This window comes from Cimex lectularius, unplaced genomic scaffold (genome assembly GCF_000648675.2).
Source record: "Cimex lectularius strain Harlan isolate CLEC.00 unplaced genomic scaffold, Clec_2.1 scaffold36, whole genome shotgun sequence".
Classification (NCBI taxonomy): domain Eukaryota; kingdom Metazoa; phylum Arthropoda; class Insecta; order Hemiptera; family Cimicidae; genus Cimex; species Cimex lectularius.
The window spans coordinates 1,759,778-1,777,059 of record NW_019392648.1 but is presented as its reverse complement, the minus strand read 5'-3'; the positions used below and the strand labels follow the sequence as shown (position 1 = coordinate 1,777,059).

The 17,282-nt window shown below is 35.1% G+C and overlaps 2 protein-coding genes across 7 annotated transcripts in view; one reads left to right on the top strand and one right to left on the bottom strand.

The window, feature by feature from the left end:
• The window catches only part of LOC106668443 (oxysterol-binding protein-related protein 2), a 62,244-nt gene that overhangs the window by 27,007 nt on the left and 17,955 nt on the right, over window positions 1–17,282 (top strand). Inside the window, exon 2 of one of the 6 annotated variants that reach the window (XM_014397219.2) lies at window positions 7,123–7,253. The exons of 2 other annotated variants lie outside the window; for them this stretch is intronic. In XM_014397219.2, the coding sequence (XP_014252705.1) occupies window positions 7,228–7,253 (26 nt within the window). In that variant the 5' untranslated portion in view covers window positions 7,123–7,227. 3 more of the 6 variants (XM_014397218.2, XM_014397217.2, XM_014397221.2) reach the window with 3 other exon arrangements.
• Window positions 1–17,282, bottom strand: part of LOC106668524 (DNA polymerase eta) — a 73,416-nt gene that overhangs the window by 55,194 nt on the left and 940 nt on the right. The gene's annotated exons all lie outside the window — the stretch shown is intronic.

The window sequence follows — 17,282 nt, the reverse complement described above, 5'->3', positions numbered from 1 at the left end:
CGGGGTACATTCGAAAAAATAAAATGAGCATCTCTCTGAGGTGTGACACGATGGTGACCTGATCCATTCCTTCTTAGTATCTTGGTAGCAATGGAACTTCGGACAGTTGTTCTTGCAATGGAATCTGTATCACTTAACACTACCACTCGAACAAATTTGAAGCTTAAAAATGACACAACTTAAAAAAATTAAACCAACAAAGAAGAGATAAGACTATTCAGAGATGTACTTATAAAATCCAATTGTAAGCACAAGTGGGGGATTTGTTCTTTGTTTTATTTGCCGCTAATTTTTTAAAACGGACCAAATATTGTCGTAAAGTAATCAATGGAGGATTGTCTAAGAGATAATTAAAATTATTAAGGGTGTCCACTTCTTTTTCCACTCAGTGTACATGAATATGACGACTATGAATTTATTAGGGCGCGGCCGACATGCAAAACCCGCGAGGCATTCCCCTGTTGCCGGTTTGTAAACGTTTTATTCAACATTTAAAATCAAATTTTTATCGTCACCTTTAAGTGCCAATTTTAATTATTAAAATCTTAAGGTATTTAGGTTTTAAGGTATTTTTTCTACTTTCCTTGTTTTCTCTTATTTTCAAATTATAATTGTTCTAATTCAATTGTTTTCAGAGTTTGTTTTTTCCTTTTTTTGAATATATTGTATATGTTTTGTACATTGTATAATACAGATGGCGATCGACTTGTTTGCCGATGAACCCTTGGTCGGAAGGGTAAATGGACGGAATTAATTTCGTTACTCCCATTATTGATTGATCATGATGATCACTACTGATATTAGATAGGACCGAGCATACAGTTAATTTAAATTCACCCGGTTTTGTTAAAAATTATCATCTTAAAATGAAAAATAAGTTGTGTTTTATATGATGCTGGGGAAAAACAAAAACAGTCGAAGAGGGAAAAAAATCACAAATTTTATGTATTTATTAAAAATGAATTAAAAAATTATAATTATTTTTGAACTGAGGCAAAATAAGTAAGTGTTTTTAAATTTCATTTGAAAATAGAACTAGACGGGAAATACGTATTGGCTGTTGTTTTTATCTTTACGACTTGTTGATGTTGTTTATGATGAATTGGCCTGATTTAATACTTGGCTTGCCAGAGTGTAAAAACAATGTTGCTTCTGTTTTTAGTATATCATTAGAAAATATACATTCATATTCGCTAAAGGTCAAAGCTATTTATTATTATTGATACAGCCGATAAGTCAATTTTGTTTAACGCTGACAATGAATGGACGATCAGAAATAATCAATAGCAGAACATAAATTAAAAATAAAACAGCTATTCTTGAAGGAGGCCAGAGGGGTTATGCATTGAAGATAAAAGTGTTGTTGATTCAGCTTTATATGACAGGAAGACAAAGGATCTTAAAGGCGGAAACATTTCTTTTTTTCCACCAACTTTTCTTTTCCTTCTTTCCAAGTTTTTCTTTATAAATATCTACGCTCAAGAAATATAACATTTTACTTGCCAAATTGAAATCGAAAAAGCCATTTTCCATAGATGAAAAGCCATTTTTCGTTGATTGTCGAATACGGAATGTATAAATTATGCGTATCTCTATGAGAAATATTTAATTAATGTTCCCATAAACTGAATAAATTTCATCCAATGAGGCACTTTTCACGGTGAAATAATTAACAACATAATAGACAAAGGAATGTAATTATAGAGCTTTTGTTTAATTTGCCTATAAAGTCAGGAAACACTTAAACCTTCCAAGTATGTAGCAGTCAGAAATTAATATTATTATCACATTACTAGCCATTCTTTCGGCCAATTTAAATTTTGTCTTTAAATGTAGTTTGTTTACAATTAGACACAAGGTTGTTTTTGTCTCAGAAATATGTGTTGATCATTGATATATCGGCAGGAAGTCTTAATTGCAACAATTTTTGCCGTGTCAGCAAAGAAATATGCTGTTTTGCATCTTCGACGACGTTCCTTTTCCAAGACTTTTTTCTGTCACGGTATTATTTGATGAGGATCAATCGTTCCAGGAAGGTTTATCCCAATGCTGGTTAAGTTCGCCTCTGGAAGTGATTAATGAAGATAGGTTTGTCTCGTGAAGTCTTGATCAATGAAGTATCGTTATGATCCGTCATATTCTCCGTAAAATAAAAAACTAAGGAAATATAATTTTTCAATGTTTCTCTGTTGATGGAAAAATAACACTTGACTTTATTAGCTTTTTAGCTTGGATTTTGATTTTTTTTAATCGTCCGTGAACAGGTCAGTAATTTAACTGAATTGAAAGAAAACTTCTTGCTCTTCTCTTGGAAATCTTTGGAACAGAACAATCTTATCATTTTCACCTTTCAGGTACTTTTTCAATATTTGAAATATTTTATGTTGACGGCGGGATGATGGAGATGTACTTTAGTTTCTACCAAACCAGCGAGGAAAGACATCCAAAGAATCAAGAGATCCAAACGTAGTTACATAGTAATACTGCATTGGAAGTGAATAAAATTTCATTACCCAGGGCCATTAAGAGCATGACCACACACCAAAACTCATTTATTTATCCTTAATGATGATATGACGATGATGAATGGAAACTAGGAAGTGGAGGTTTTGTTACCCAAGACTGCTCTCTGGTACTGTACTTTTCCTAATTCCAAAGTTCAGTGCAATCGACTCGATCCTTCTCTTGGTACGTATTAGGTCATTCACTGTTTTTGCTACAATTTCATTACCTGGATTGTCTTTGTATCCCAGGTTACGTCTATATTGAGCAGTTGGTTCGCATTCGAAGATAATATGGTTGGCTGTTTCCTTCCTCCTCTTTGCATAATGAATATACCATTGTTATGCAGATGTTTTCTTAGATGCCAGTTATCGGTATATGCGCTATCATATCTCAATTTTGCCCCCTCTAACTGTAGCAGTGAGTTTGCCAGTTTTGGTTGGCACCTCTGGTGTGTGTCCACTTTTCCTTTTGTCTTTTTTGAATCGATCCACAGTGCCTTGCCAGGGGATAAAAGGGGCGGCCACAATGCCTACTGCACCTCGACATGAATAGATCTATTGTGCTCCCCTATTATTTATAACTCACTAGCCAGCTTCAGGTTATTAACTAGCCTCTTCAGCTTTGTGTAGGATCTTGCTTGTGGTTTTTCTTGTCCTAGTTGCAAGCCAGCGCCTACATAGACCTTCACAGAAGGTGTTCTGCGGTCTCCCTCTTCCTGCCAGTATCTGCACAGTGTTTCTTCTGCCTGTACTATCCGGTGCTTTCTTAAGTGACAGTGCCTTGCCAGGAGTCCAACCAGAATCCTGGCTCATTCTTTTGTAAGTTTGTCAAATGGTCCTTCTATGAATCTCTTCGCCTGCATCATACCTGTGGTATTGTTCCACCAGGTTTTGGACTCATTAAGGATCCATTTTAAGACCCTCTTTTGTGGCAGGATGCTAAGGCACCGGAGGGTTCAGGACCCATAGAGCCCATGTTGGCCCCCTTTTTGGCCAGCATGTCAACCTTTTCGTTGCCTCTATGCCCCTAATGTCCAGGGACCCATACCAGGGTCAGGTCATTAGTGTCGCTGACTTTCGTCAAGGCCTCCATGCAGTTCCAAACACTCTTTGCCTTCACCTCTCATGAGGCTAGGGCCTTGCTGCTGCTGTCAGAGAAAATGGCAATCATCCATACATATATGGAATGTATTCCTAGCCTTTTTATTTCTCTGGCGCATTGTTCAATCGCTACGATTTCAGATTGGAAAACTGTAGCATACTTACCTAGGTTTACCGTCAGTTTGGTCTTTGGGTTCATCCCGAAGATTCCAGCTCCCGTACTCTTGTCGGCGTTGGAGCCGTCAGTATACCAGTAGGAGTTTGCCTTTAGCGGTGTTCCTTTGGCCCATTCTTCCCGTTCTGGTATCATTCTGAGTTAGAGAATTCTATGTCTGTTTTTGTCATTCGAAGTGTAGGTTCAGGGCCTTTATACTGTCTTGCAGATCTTCCTCTACCCAGCTTGTCTGCCTTTTCATTACCAAAAATTCTTCAGAGCCCTGGCAGCCAAAATATCATCAGGTTATTACTTTTCCCCAGATTTTGGAGATTTTGGATGCACACTGGCTATTTTCGATGATATTTTTTGTACCCTTATTCTGTTTACAAGACATGATAAAAACAACTGGTTCATTCATACGTGACAATGATGAGGAAGAGGATACTAGGAAGAGGACTTTGGTATTCCCCAAGTCTGCAATATGGTGGCTTATTGTGCTTTTCCTAGTTACTTGGTTTAGTTCTATTGACTCGATCCTTATTTTAAAAAGTTGTACGTCATTAATTGACATTGCTGTAATTATGTTTATTACCTGTATCTGACTGGACACCAAATAACATTGACTTACTCTTTATGTGATATGTACATGCATTCATTAATTAAAAAACTCATACATTCATACATGATGATAATGAAGAGGATTCTATGAAGTAGGGATTTGGTATTCTCCAAGTAGTGCAGTTTTGTTGTTTCCCAGTTCCTTAGTTTAGTTTAAGTGATACCATTCTTCTTTTAAGATGTAGTCGGTCATTGATACAACTCTTTACCCTTGGTCTTCTTGATATTCTACGTTATATCTCCATTGGCAGTTGGTTCGCATTCGAAGATTATATGGGCCCTCATGGCATATCGTGAAAATTCGGTCATCATTGAATATAACCATGTTGTTGGCATTTACTCAGCTGTCAGTGACTCTCTATCACTCCCCTGAGTATTACCCTGTTTGACTATAACAATGTGTTGGCCTGTTTTGGTGAGGTTTTGTTTTATCGTGAGTTTTTACTATGTCTGGCATCTGTAGTGTTTGCCCATTTCTCTTTTTGTTCGTTGTGAACCCATTCTGAGATGAATGGGTCTAAACTTGATCTTGTTATCCCAATTATAAGTTCAGGGCCTATAACTGGAACTTTGTACCCTGCCATCCAAGATATTGTTAAGTTGTTATTGATACCCAGGTTATGTTTGTGACCTTTTTATGTGCTTCTGCTTTAGGGCATTATTGTTGAACTTTAGTACACCAGAATGAGCCATAGGACTTTCATATAGACACACACACATATTTATACAAAAAACGTAACAGTCATACTTTTAAAGTTTATTAACAAATAAATAAAGAAATGCGACATTTTTTTAATCAGCTCGAATACTATCATTATCACTAATAATATTTCACGCTAATTAATCATTATCAACGAGTATAAATACCTTTGAATTGTTTGTTTGCATAACTGAATTATCTAACAATTGTGCTTTACACTTATAAACGTTATCGTCGTAATTATTAATCTGGAGAGCAACGAGAATTCTTTAGATTGGGCCGATATCGAAAGCTTTTTATTTTTTAATTTCATGCATAACCTTTGTAACGATTTGTAGGTATATTGGCATTTCGCCATGTTAGTTGGTTTGTCAGGGTTATAAGCGGGGTGAGGCGCGGCACCGTGATTTATGCGAATTTCGCCTGTTTCAAATGCGAACCACGTTCGGGAGTCTTGTTCTCGATTCTACATTCTTTAAGGCGATTTTTAGGCCTCAGATCTTCACGTAAGTCTATTTTAAAAGAAATACGTGGGAAGAATTTCTAGACTGTATGTCGTAACCTGAAGGCGTGATTTGTCCCAAAATAATTGTTCCAATTGGTCTTACTCAGCCTAAAAATTGGAGCTCGCCTCGAGACCAGGGCTTTTACATGAAACCTCAATTATTCTTTTACAAGACGAATGGGATTCCTTGATATATCTTCCTGGCTTGTCCTCACTTCCTTCAGTATCTACTTTCATGCTATTTTTCTGTATCATGTGCGAGTTACTTAATTTTTGTCCTGTCCGCGCTTATATCGATAATCACTGAAATGACATGTAGCTCATTAATTTTTCTATTTTTTTTATATACGGGAGAGTTGTCTTGTCATCCCCCTGCTTATACCCCTGACCGATGGTGGCGACATGAAACTCATCTGACAAAGAAAACCAGCGAGACAAGGTGGACAGGAAAATCTGGGATGACCAACCTACTTAAATTGTATTGAAGCTACCGAGATTAAAAAAAAAACTTATAGCATGATCAGCTCCGAAACAGTTTTCTGCACATCTTAATCTTCAGTGGTTGGTCTGTCAGTTATTTTTCAGTCTCGTCCTTTTTTTAAGTTGGGTAACAAAGCTTTATACTAAGAGTAGTAGAATCTAGCACAGAACAAAACAGCTTTACATTTGAAAAACTTAAATGGAACCTTCTCACAAAAATGACTAAAATGTGTCTCGTTCATTGTCTGTGAGGGTTTCCTGTTTCAAATGAGTTGGACAGGAGAGTATGTCCTCACCCTGCTTATAACCTTGACCAACCATTCACTATGGCGCATTGGGAAAAACTGTGACATAGGTGGATTGTAAAATCGAGGACGGCCAAGCTATCGGCCTCTCCTACTTTTCCACATATTGACTGGTCTATTGGCCAAATTACTTCTTTCAATTAATTATTCTTTTCGTGTAAGGTGTTGGTTGAGATGAAAAAAGTCCATGTCACGAGCGGGATTCGAACCCACGACGTTCGGCTAAGTATGCCGCTGCTCTACCACTTGAGCTATCTGACTTCGATCCACCCGGGCACACAACTTCCCGTGTTGGGTTGAGATGAATAAAGATTAATTAATTGAAAGAGGTTATTTGATCAATCGGACCACGAAATCTAATGAGATTAAAACTAATAACAAAACTCAAAATACTGTTTGATAATATTCAAAATAAAATGTATTCACTAACATCCAGGACTGGGTGTAAAATATGTGCACATCAACAAAATGACATGCAAATTAATTCTGAGTCGTTAGCTTGCATTTAACAGGCAATTATCATTGAGATTTGACGAGGATAAGTGCATAACATGTGTCCTCTCGATTTTGGTTTAAATTAAATTTGACTTGTACACTTTAGGCAGTAAGACGGACGGGAGGGTTGCATTACCGCCGAATATTGTACGTACAGGGGTCAGAGAGGACCGGGATGCAGAGAGATGTAGAGAAGTGAGGCGAAAAGGGGGAGAATGAGCGAGAGAGAGATATAGACCTGTTGTTGCTGATGGTAGGGTGAGGCTGAGTATGCGCACTGCCGAAGGGACCGTTTGTGAACCTAGTGTCAGTTTAGTGTTCGCTGTCGGCTGTTCGACCTCCGATGTGCATCGCTTGCCAACATGTCTACACAAGAATACGAGTTCAGGTCAGTCCAAAATACTATTTTTACAGGCCCAGGGGCCACAGATCGAATGTTTTCACCCCCCTACAATTGTATCAGTTCTCTATATAAAATTTTATATAATTACATGAAGTAAAGTTTCAATTTTGCTTAACAAACAAAATCAATGATTGAAAGCCAAATTTTAAAATTAAACGTCTGCTGTGTGTAGTCACCATAAAAAAAATCGTTCAGACTTAAAAAAACCTAGGCGCCTAGATATTTTTTATATTTTATTTACTATTTTTACTGTTGAACTAGGATTTGTGACGCCTAGAAATCCAATCGTTTATTATTAGACTCAAAATAGTCTCATTTGAGAGAAAATTGACAAAATAATTTATATTCCATCTTGTGAATCAGAAGACAAGCACAATAATATTTTTTTAAAATATTGCGAAATGTACTAAATTATTTTAATTATTATTTATTAGAACTGGACTTCAGTCGCATTCCATGATTTTCGAACTTACTTTTCATTTTACCTTATGCTAAAATGTTTCCGTTAACTCCGAACTTTTATTTAAATATGTTCTTCTAATTTTTAAAAATATTTATTTAACGATGACGCTGTTATATACTTACGTATATTTTTATACTTATTCATAGGAGTTTTTAAATTTGGCAGCTTTGAAAAAAATCCAAACGCTGATTACAAGAACAATTAAAAAGCGTTTAGTCGCAAGACAAAAAAAAGCCATTTTGGTTCAAAACCCTTGTGTTGTACACTTAAAGTCTTTAATTATTTAATTATTTACACACCCTTTAATCATTTCTGGACGTTCTGTCAAACTTGAACAGCTCCTCAATTTCAGGAGGTGTTTAATTACATTCTCGGGCTAAATCGACCAAATGTTCCGCTCACAAAATCCATTTTTAAACAGATTTGTTTATTCTAAAAATTAAGTTCGAATGTGTCAGTTCGTAATTTAAGTATTTTACTTCAATCTCGGACTAGATGGATCTAAACATTCGGCTCACAAGATCCATTTTTGATTTTTCTGAAAATTAATTTGAATATGTGACTTGAAAAATTAAGTGGATCTTTTATTACATTCTCGGACTAGATCGATCAAAATATTCCGCTCACAAGATTCATTTTTAAACAGATTTGTTTATTCTGAAAATTAAGTTCGAATGCGTGAGTTCATAATTTAAGCATTTTATTTTATTCTCGGGCTAGATCGATCTAAATATTCGTCTCACAAGATTCACTTCTGAATATTATGAAAATTGAGTTTAAATATGTGACTTGAAAAATTAAGTGGATCTTTTATTACATTCTCGGGCTAGATCGATCAAAATATTCCTCTCAAAGATCCATTTTTGATTATTCTGAAAATTGAGTTCGAAAATGTGACTTCATAACTTAAGTATTTTATTATCATTCTCGGGCTAGATCGATCTAAATATTCGTCTCACAAGATTTACCTTGGAATATTATGAAAATTGAGTTTGACTATGTGACTTGAAAAATTAAGTTGATCTTTTATTACATTCTCGGACTAGATCGATCAAAATATTCCGCTCACAAGATCCACTTTTTGATTATTCTGAAAATTAAGTTTGAACTTCATAACTTAAGTACTTTATTACATTTTCACAAAATACGGTTCGCAAGATCAATATTTATTCATTTATTTTATTTATTTGTAAAACCAAATAGGCGATTTTTTCCCTCAAATTATACTCTACGGAAATTCGCTGAATTGCCTAAATAGTATATGCGAAGTAATTTTATCATTAATTATTTATATTAAGTTTTTTCTCAAAGTAAGTTTATACAGATCAAAGCTGGTTGATAAAACCCTCGACTTTCATTACTTTTTTAAGCCTTTAAACCTACCTTTCTTTTTTTATACTTGAGTTGCTAAATCCAAATTGTGAAATTTTCTTATAAAATCTGTTTTCAAGCATTTTCAGTTGTTAGGTACTTCGGTACTTCCTCGACGGGCACCACTACGTTATTTTATCGGTTGACTGTTAAACTTTAAATACAGCTTTAAAGTTTGTCAAGTAATGTATACATCATTTTGAGCAATTGAGTTAGAAATATGAATTATCGTTAAGCTTCCTTCATCATAGATCATAATCGAAATTGAATTGGCTCATGAGACAGTCCTATTGTAAACGAGTAGCTGTCATAGTGTCGTGATTACGATCGATATTACATCTACACTCCTTATCCGTCTGTAGTGAATGTGAATAGAAAAGATTTTTTCGTGTTAACATACCGCCCACCAATTTTGAGACTTATATGTTGTGTTTGCATTTTATTCTAACAAGTTCTAACGATGAAATCAGACCAATTAAGCTAATAAGGTTCGATTTAACAGAAAACAGTTATCTTTTGCAAATAAGGCGACCAGACGTTTTAAAACCGATATGGTGACTCAAGCCGAAGGATAAATTAAAACTGTTTACACTGTTTTCCGTAAGGACGTTTGACTTTTCACTTATTTAAATCTACACTCCTTATCTGTGAATATGTTAAATTTTCTTTTATCGTTTATCCGGTTGGCAACGGAGAATGGTGAAAATGCAGTGAAGGGCGGTCTCAATGTCACGAAAGATGTCAAGGGCGGCTGTCCGCCTTTTCCGATTCACCACAGATCACTGAGTTTTAATAAAACGCTTCTCGTAATTAGATTTACGATCCGAAACAAGGTTTTCGTTGTGTAAAGGTCACTCAATGAATTTAAATAAAGATTTGTTTAAGATTTTACAAAAATCTTAAGGTAGACATATCTGAAAAGAAAGCTTAGGCGAACTTATGACACTAGAATCTTTAATTGGTTTTATTTTAAAAAAATATATGGTAGCGTTATGATTTATGCCGAATCATTGTTAGGTTGTGCATAAATGGTAAATATTGCTTTGCGAATATCTTGCTTTTCCTAAAGACGAAAATCTGGGATTTGTTCGGGAAAAGTAGATAAGGGTTCGGATATCGGTTCTGTCTTCCTATTCTAGGGTTGTGTACACCCATGTTCTCAGCAAAGGACACGCCCGTAGCGATTTTATGACCTCGATTCAACCCCCAAAAGTTCCATATGCGAAAAACTTTTTAAACAAATGAAACGATCGCATCTCGTATTTGAACGATCAATTTTTTAAAATTTTTTATTTTTATTTTTTTTTTACAATCGGTTTATGTTTATTTACGTACAGTTTCGCTTTTCCTTGAGCTTTCAATGTAAAAAATATTGTATTTCATTACTCACTTTGTGCATTTCTATCTCTTACCAATTTGCCGACTCGAAGCCAAAATTAATTGCCTTTTTCGTCTTTATTGTCATTTATTACAGCCCTTTTCCTCTATCAGGAGTTTTCCATCTTGTCATTTGGTTAATTATTTTTCCACCATTTTCTTTATCGATTCTGTGGGCGTCGCTCAGAATTGACGCTGTAATTTAAAAATAATAAAAAATCTGTATTGAATTTATTCTGAATTTGATTTGTATAATAACAAAAAAAACATCATGTTTCAATTTTATCATAATTACCTTGGTATTTGGAGTAAGAATTGTAATTTTCAAACTAATTCCTTTTGGGAAGAATAACTTAAACACGAATTGAAGCGCCAATTTTTTCCAGTCTAACTTTTGCATATTGATCAGTTTTGTTTAATTTCTTTTCTTTGGTTCCCATCAGTTTTGTCTTCCCCGTTCGAAACGAAAATAAATGGAAGCGTTTTATAAAGTTTATGCTTCCGACAATGAAGAAAGGCCCTGTATCAAAGACCTTAATGAAATATTCAAGGGACGTTTCTCGGCCTTTGAACCAGTCAATGATACCAGTATGACTAGGAAATTTCTTTTAAGCCTTTTTAAAGGGTCATCGACGGATAGGGGTCTCATGAAATGAAAAACAGAACTAATCGACTTAGTTCGTTTTATAAAAATTTCTTGTTACAAAAACTATCCCAATCAGTAGATATTTCGATTTTAGAAAGGATTAGGTAAAAAACAAATTGACAAATTGTCTATATGGCAGGAAAAATGAGCCTTTTTCTTTAAATCTTTATATCAGATAATGTTTTGATCAAGTTGACTAATTCGGGAAAATATACTTTTCGAAACGGATGAAACAAGCGTACACAGAAAATTCTAAAGCCTCTCAGTTTTTATTTTAAATTTAGTAATGTAGTTTATTCAAATGTTTATCGGATTTTTAATATTTAAACCCACAATAAAGCTTTAATTACACGGAGTTTTTTTGTTTTAAATAATTTATTTTGTCGAGAGGAAAAATGGTTTGTTGGCCAACCGTTGGAGAGGCTCTCGGTCGAGTGCTATCGATTGCCGGTTGCTCGTGCTGAGCTTCGCCCTTCTAGAAAACCGGAGGTCGGATTTTTAAAAATCATCCTAAACAATTTTCCCATGGATAAATACATAATTTCCTCCAAACATTCCGAAAGTGAAATCCAAGATAATCAGCTGTGGCTGATGCCTTGATCGGGCCGATGGCGCTCGACCCATTTACTTCAACAAATTATTCATCCTTTTCGGCAAATGTGACAAGGTAATTCGCGAGGGATGTGAAAAATGTAAATCAACCGGAACCGGGACGAGTCGAGTCCAAAGGGAAGAAGAAGACACGCAGACCGGATCGAAAATGGCCTCGTCAAACCAAGATACTTCGGCATCGGATAACCTAGTCCATCCAAGGTAAACTTTAATGTTTTTCGATCTGCCAAAGATTGCTCATTGTTTTAAAACGAAGTCCTGAAGTCCTGAAGATCATCCATCGGTAATATATTAAATAAGGAAATAATGTAGCTACATGCTTGACTGCTTTATACAAACAACCAAACAATTATTAATTTACTATTAAAACGCAACATATCTGCATAATTAATTAAAATTATTTCCTTAATTGACAAACACGCGTCGTCTTATCCAATAAAGCCCCTCCATTTTAAAGTTGCAAAACATTTAATAGTAGTTATATTACAATCCTAAATAATTTAACAATAATGCTAAATCATAAATTACAAGTGGACGTTGAAAGATTTCTTCGATCATCGGTCTGTATTTCACCACTGGTTTGGTCTGTCAAATGCGTTTTAGCATAACGATATCTTAGTGTCTTGCCTCAACCATCTTATAACCCAGATCAACCACTGAAAACGGTGTAACACGATTTACCCTAACTGAACTATAAATTTCTCGTAAAAGTTATGAGATTTCTTGATGTTAGTTGATAAACCTCTGTAGGTTGGTGGTTTCCAATCATATCGATCTATATATCGTCGTTAGTTGGGTCTACCAGAACCGTTTTAGCATAACGATATCTTAGTGCCTTGCCTCAACCAGCTTATAACCCTGATCAACCACTGAATCGGTAGCCGAGTGGTTAACATGAGAGACTCTCACGCCGCGGTCGTGGGTTCGATTCCCACCGTCGCCTCTGGCCCTTTTTTCACAATAACCCCCCCCCCCCAATTTGAACACACATATAAAAATTCGTCACCATGGCTAATATGCATAGATCATAAGGCAAAAAAAAAACAAAAAAACAGTGTAATACGATTTACCCTAACTAAACTATAAATTTCTCGTGAAAGTTATGAGATTCCTTGATGTTAGTTGATAAACCTGTAGGTTGATGGTTTCCAATCATACCGATCTGAACATCGTCACTGGTTTGGTCTACCAGACGCGTTTTAGCATAACATGTCTAGCGCCTTGCCTCAACCAGCTTATAACCTTGACCGGCCATTAAAATGGTGAAACACGAATGAATCATAAATTTCTTGTGAAAGTAGTGAGATTCTTGTTGCTGGACGATGATCCTTGTTGGTCGTCTCCCAACATATCAACATGTCCTCGCTGGTCCATATCCGTCGGTATATTTCCGCTGGTACGGTCTGCCAGACGCGTTTTAGCATAAAGACTAATTAATGTATTTTTTCAACAACCAGAGAAGAAGTCGACACACGATTGCCCTTAAATAAACCATAAATTGCACATGGAAGTTGTAAGATTATTTGTTGCAGTATAAATGACTTGTTCGGTCTGTATATCACTGGTTCAGTCTGCCAGACGCGTTTTGTCATTCTACTGTGGTTGATCAGGATTATAAGCAGGGCGAAGCAATGAAGCTTCCTAAAATGTTTCTGACAGGCAAAACCGGAAATGATAGACAAACCCGGATGTCCAGACGCAATCGAACTAGATCATCGATACCTCACAATTCTCAAAGTTGTCATAAATTTTAACCTTACTTTTAACTTGTAATAAAACATTCTTGCCAGCATATGCGTCTAGCATGAAGAGAAAGCTTGCTCGATGCCTTCTGTAATTGAAGGCAGAATATAATTCCTTGGTTCTATATAGAAAGCGAGTTGGCATGCCACCTGTTATGAGAATGATGTCATCGGATACCCTTTTCCGATTTTTAAAGGAAACTGGAGTACTCGACATAGTTGTTGTTGAATATAATAGATGTATTTTAAGATCAAGTGTACTTATTACCGTGAATGTTTAGTTAAGTGTTAATCTTCTTAAAGCAGGGCGAGCCTACTTACAACCTACTTATATCCTACTCTATCCGATTATACCATCGAGGTTAGGCGATCAAAGACGATTTGTGACGAAAAGAGTTAGCAGATTTTAGCTTGTTAAGCCTTAAACATTGTAGAGCAAACTGCTTGGTAATAAATCTGTATGCTAAAGCACACAACAGAAAAGTGCTTGTTGGACCAAACCAAGCCGAGAACAGGTGGACTAGGAAAAAACGATCGAGTTAAAAAGTACTTAAATTGTGAGATGCCTCCCGTGATCGGGATGATAAAGCTATAGTTTGATAGTTATCTATCATCGTGGTCTATCGCTTATTTTCAACAGTCAGACGCATTTCGGCATTTCCCTTTCTTTAGTGATAGCGTAATTTCTCTTTTTTCCAATTACAAGATTATTGCCAGGTCTGTGAGGTGAACTTGATCATCATTGTCTATATTCAAAACCGTTTCGCCATCTTCAATGATTGTTCTGCGTGTTATATTGCTAGTCCTGTCCTTTTTTACGTTTTTAAATATAAAGGGGTCTGCAGGCATTTTCTTTGTTCAACTCGTTTATTGTTTTCTTTTATTGCTATGTGGTGTTTAGTAGAGTAACGTATGAATTGCAATTCATTAAAAAAAATTTTCTTCTTTCGTTTTCCTCATTTGATTTATACGGGTAGGAACGACAAGATGAGATAATTGTTTAAATAAATGATTGCGTGTTTTTTTTAATTATCAGCAGTGTTTCTGAGAGGACACGTGAGTTGGCTTTTTATAAAACGCCTTCTTTTCTTTAATATTTAAATGGGTAAATTATGCCTGTATTATTTTATGGTTTTAAAACGGCAAACAGGATGTCGTAATTCCATAAACTTCCTGTTTCCGTAGAAATAAAAATCCTGGATATAATAAATGATCGAGTGAGCGGTGATCTACTACCAAAATAGTGCAATGAACACTTCAAAATCCACTTGTTAGAATTTTGCACCCACTCAAGTGCAAAACTGACCTTGCCTTCTAACATAGATTGACCGAAATATCGCTCTTACAACAAAAGAAAAATGTCTTTGTACGATAACACGTTCTTATCTGTGGATGATTATCCTCGTTTAAAAAATACTTCAACCTATTTTTTCTGCATTCATTTGGTTTATTGTGTTTATTTTGTCAGTAATCAGTACTTTATAATTGTAGCTTTTGGGTAATTTTTGTGTAAATTATAACACATAGAAATAATAATTTTGATCATATCAAGTTTTCATGAAAGAAAAGACTTAAAAATTATAAAGAGGCTGATTAAACAAAAATGATATACAATCTGTTCACACTGACTCAAATCCATTAATATCGCTTCTGACTGGACTCGCGATAACCCTCCTCCAGCCATTCTTTGTTCCATTTTAATAATAAAAGATGAAGAAGTTTCTTTTATTTAATCATAAATAAACCATTGGAAATCTGGAATTTGGGAAGCAACAGGTCGACATGGCAGTTACCCCACGGGGAACATTTTCTTCCGACCCTACCTAATTTTCCCCACTTTATACCACAAAAGAAAAACAATCCAGAAAGAAATAAAAATAACTTACTTTGATTTTTTCCCCATTTTTATTTTAATATAATAAAAATTATTCGACTCGCAAGGTAAAATGGTCCGTTCTTCACTTTTAGCTTAAAAGTGCTTCTTGTTCTTTTAAATTAGGAGATTTCTCGAGTAATCTGAGTACGAACGGCCTACCTCCTGCAATTCAAATTACTCTTTTTATAACCTATATAAAAAAAGCTATTAATATTGAAATAAAAAAGTTAAAAGACCGAAAAATAAATCATTTACGATTCTCAGTAAAAAAATTTAAAATTTTCTTAAATCATAAAAATTGTTTAAAACAACAACATAACATCCTGTTATACAAAGATACAAACGTTTTATTGTGTTAAGTAAACAAATTACAAGTTTTGTCATTACATTCAAGAATAGTACAAATTAATTCATTTTTATCCCGCTATTAATACATGAAAAAACTCCTCATAGTCATAAAAGGCATTAACAGGAATTTTGTTATTTTAAGTTTCAATTTTTCTCAGGTAACAGTTTGTCATCATCTGGTTAATAATTAATTTTTTTTACGAGGGTTCGCAACAGCATCGGGCCGCTGGATTCGAACCGGGGGCCTTTACCTGACAGTGATCAGCCTAAATCGTTGCGCCCCCCCCCCCCAAAAAAATATAGTCCAATATTTACAAGAGTTTTCACATCTTTTAAGGTTCAGCCCCTCAGGAACTATTTTATTACAGTTTCTCGTATAGTGTATATGTACAGAATTAAGTGGGTTTTTTTTTAAAACTCTTTGTTTGTAACAATACATTACACATTGTAAGAGTGCTTGGCAATGTCATAATGTTTAATTTAGTAAATGTTTCTCTACAACATTCCCTATACTTTAAATTCCATAAAATTCTTATAGCTTTACGTTGTTTTTGAAGGTTAGTTTGGCATGATTAGTGTGACCCCGACCAATAAAGCATAAACAATATACGATTGGAAACGAGAAATAAACGTTTGAGATACTTTAAATTTAAGACTTCTCAGTAAAAATAATTCTTTGCTAAGTCTAGATGCTACAAATTGACATTGTGCATCCCAAGATCTATAACCACACCCAAGTGTTTTTAGAGGTTGATTGTCTAAATATTTCTTGAATTAGAAGTTTTCAGAATCCCTTTGTCTTCTCTTTGTTTAACAATAGACCATTCTCAATGAACTAGATGAATTTTTCCTAATTAGATTTCAGTTTAATATTTTTTTCGATGAGCTCTATCTCACTTGGTCCATCCAACTGGAAACTGCAACCATCAGTATACGCTGCAAAGTGAATTGTGGGAAAGTAATTGTGAAGGTCATTCGTGAATATTATGGACAATATGGGGCCTAGAATGGAACCCTGAGGCCCTCCGACTGTTACTCCAGATTCGAGTTGTGTTATAAGTAGGAAAGGGCAAAAAACTGATCCCCTCACTTCGACCTAGCAAATGTGAGAGCTTACCCTTCTTTTAAATTGAAGTAGTAGAACAATATACAGGGTGTCCCATGAACAGACGTCAACACTTAGATTCTACATGTCAAATGGGACTAAAAATCCCTATTTTCCATAGTCTGTTTCTCATTTTATTCAAGATAAAAAAGACTTTAAGTGTTACTTCAACTTTTTACGATTTTTTTTAATAAAACTCTTTATCTCATAAAATATTAATCGTACTGTAAAGTTGATTGCATCAATAAAATTAGCATTGAAAATTCCGTTAGATTTATGTGTTTGTTTTATTGTTACCTTAAGTAAACAATGTAAAAAATCAGTTTGAACATAGACTCTTACCATTTCTACCTTAATTTTTTATAGAATATTGTTCACATATTCCAGGGATAAACGTTTTTGTCGGAGGCAGGTATTAATTTGTAGGCAAGGGAAACTTAAAAACTTGAACTCCTTAACTCCTTGCTTGGGAAT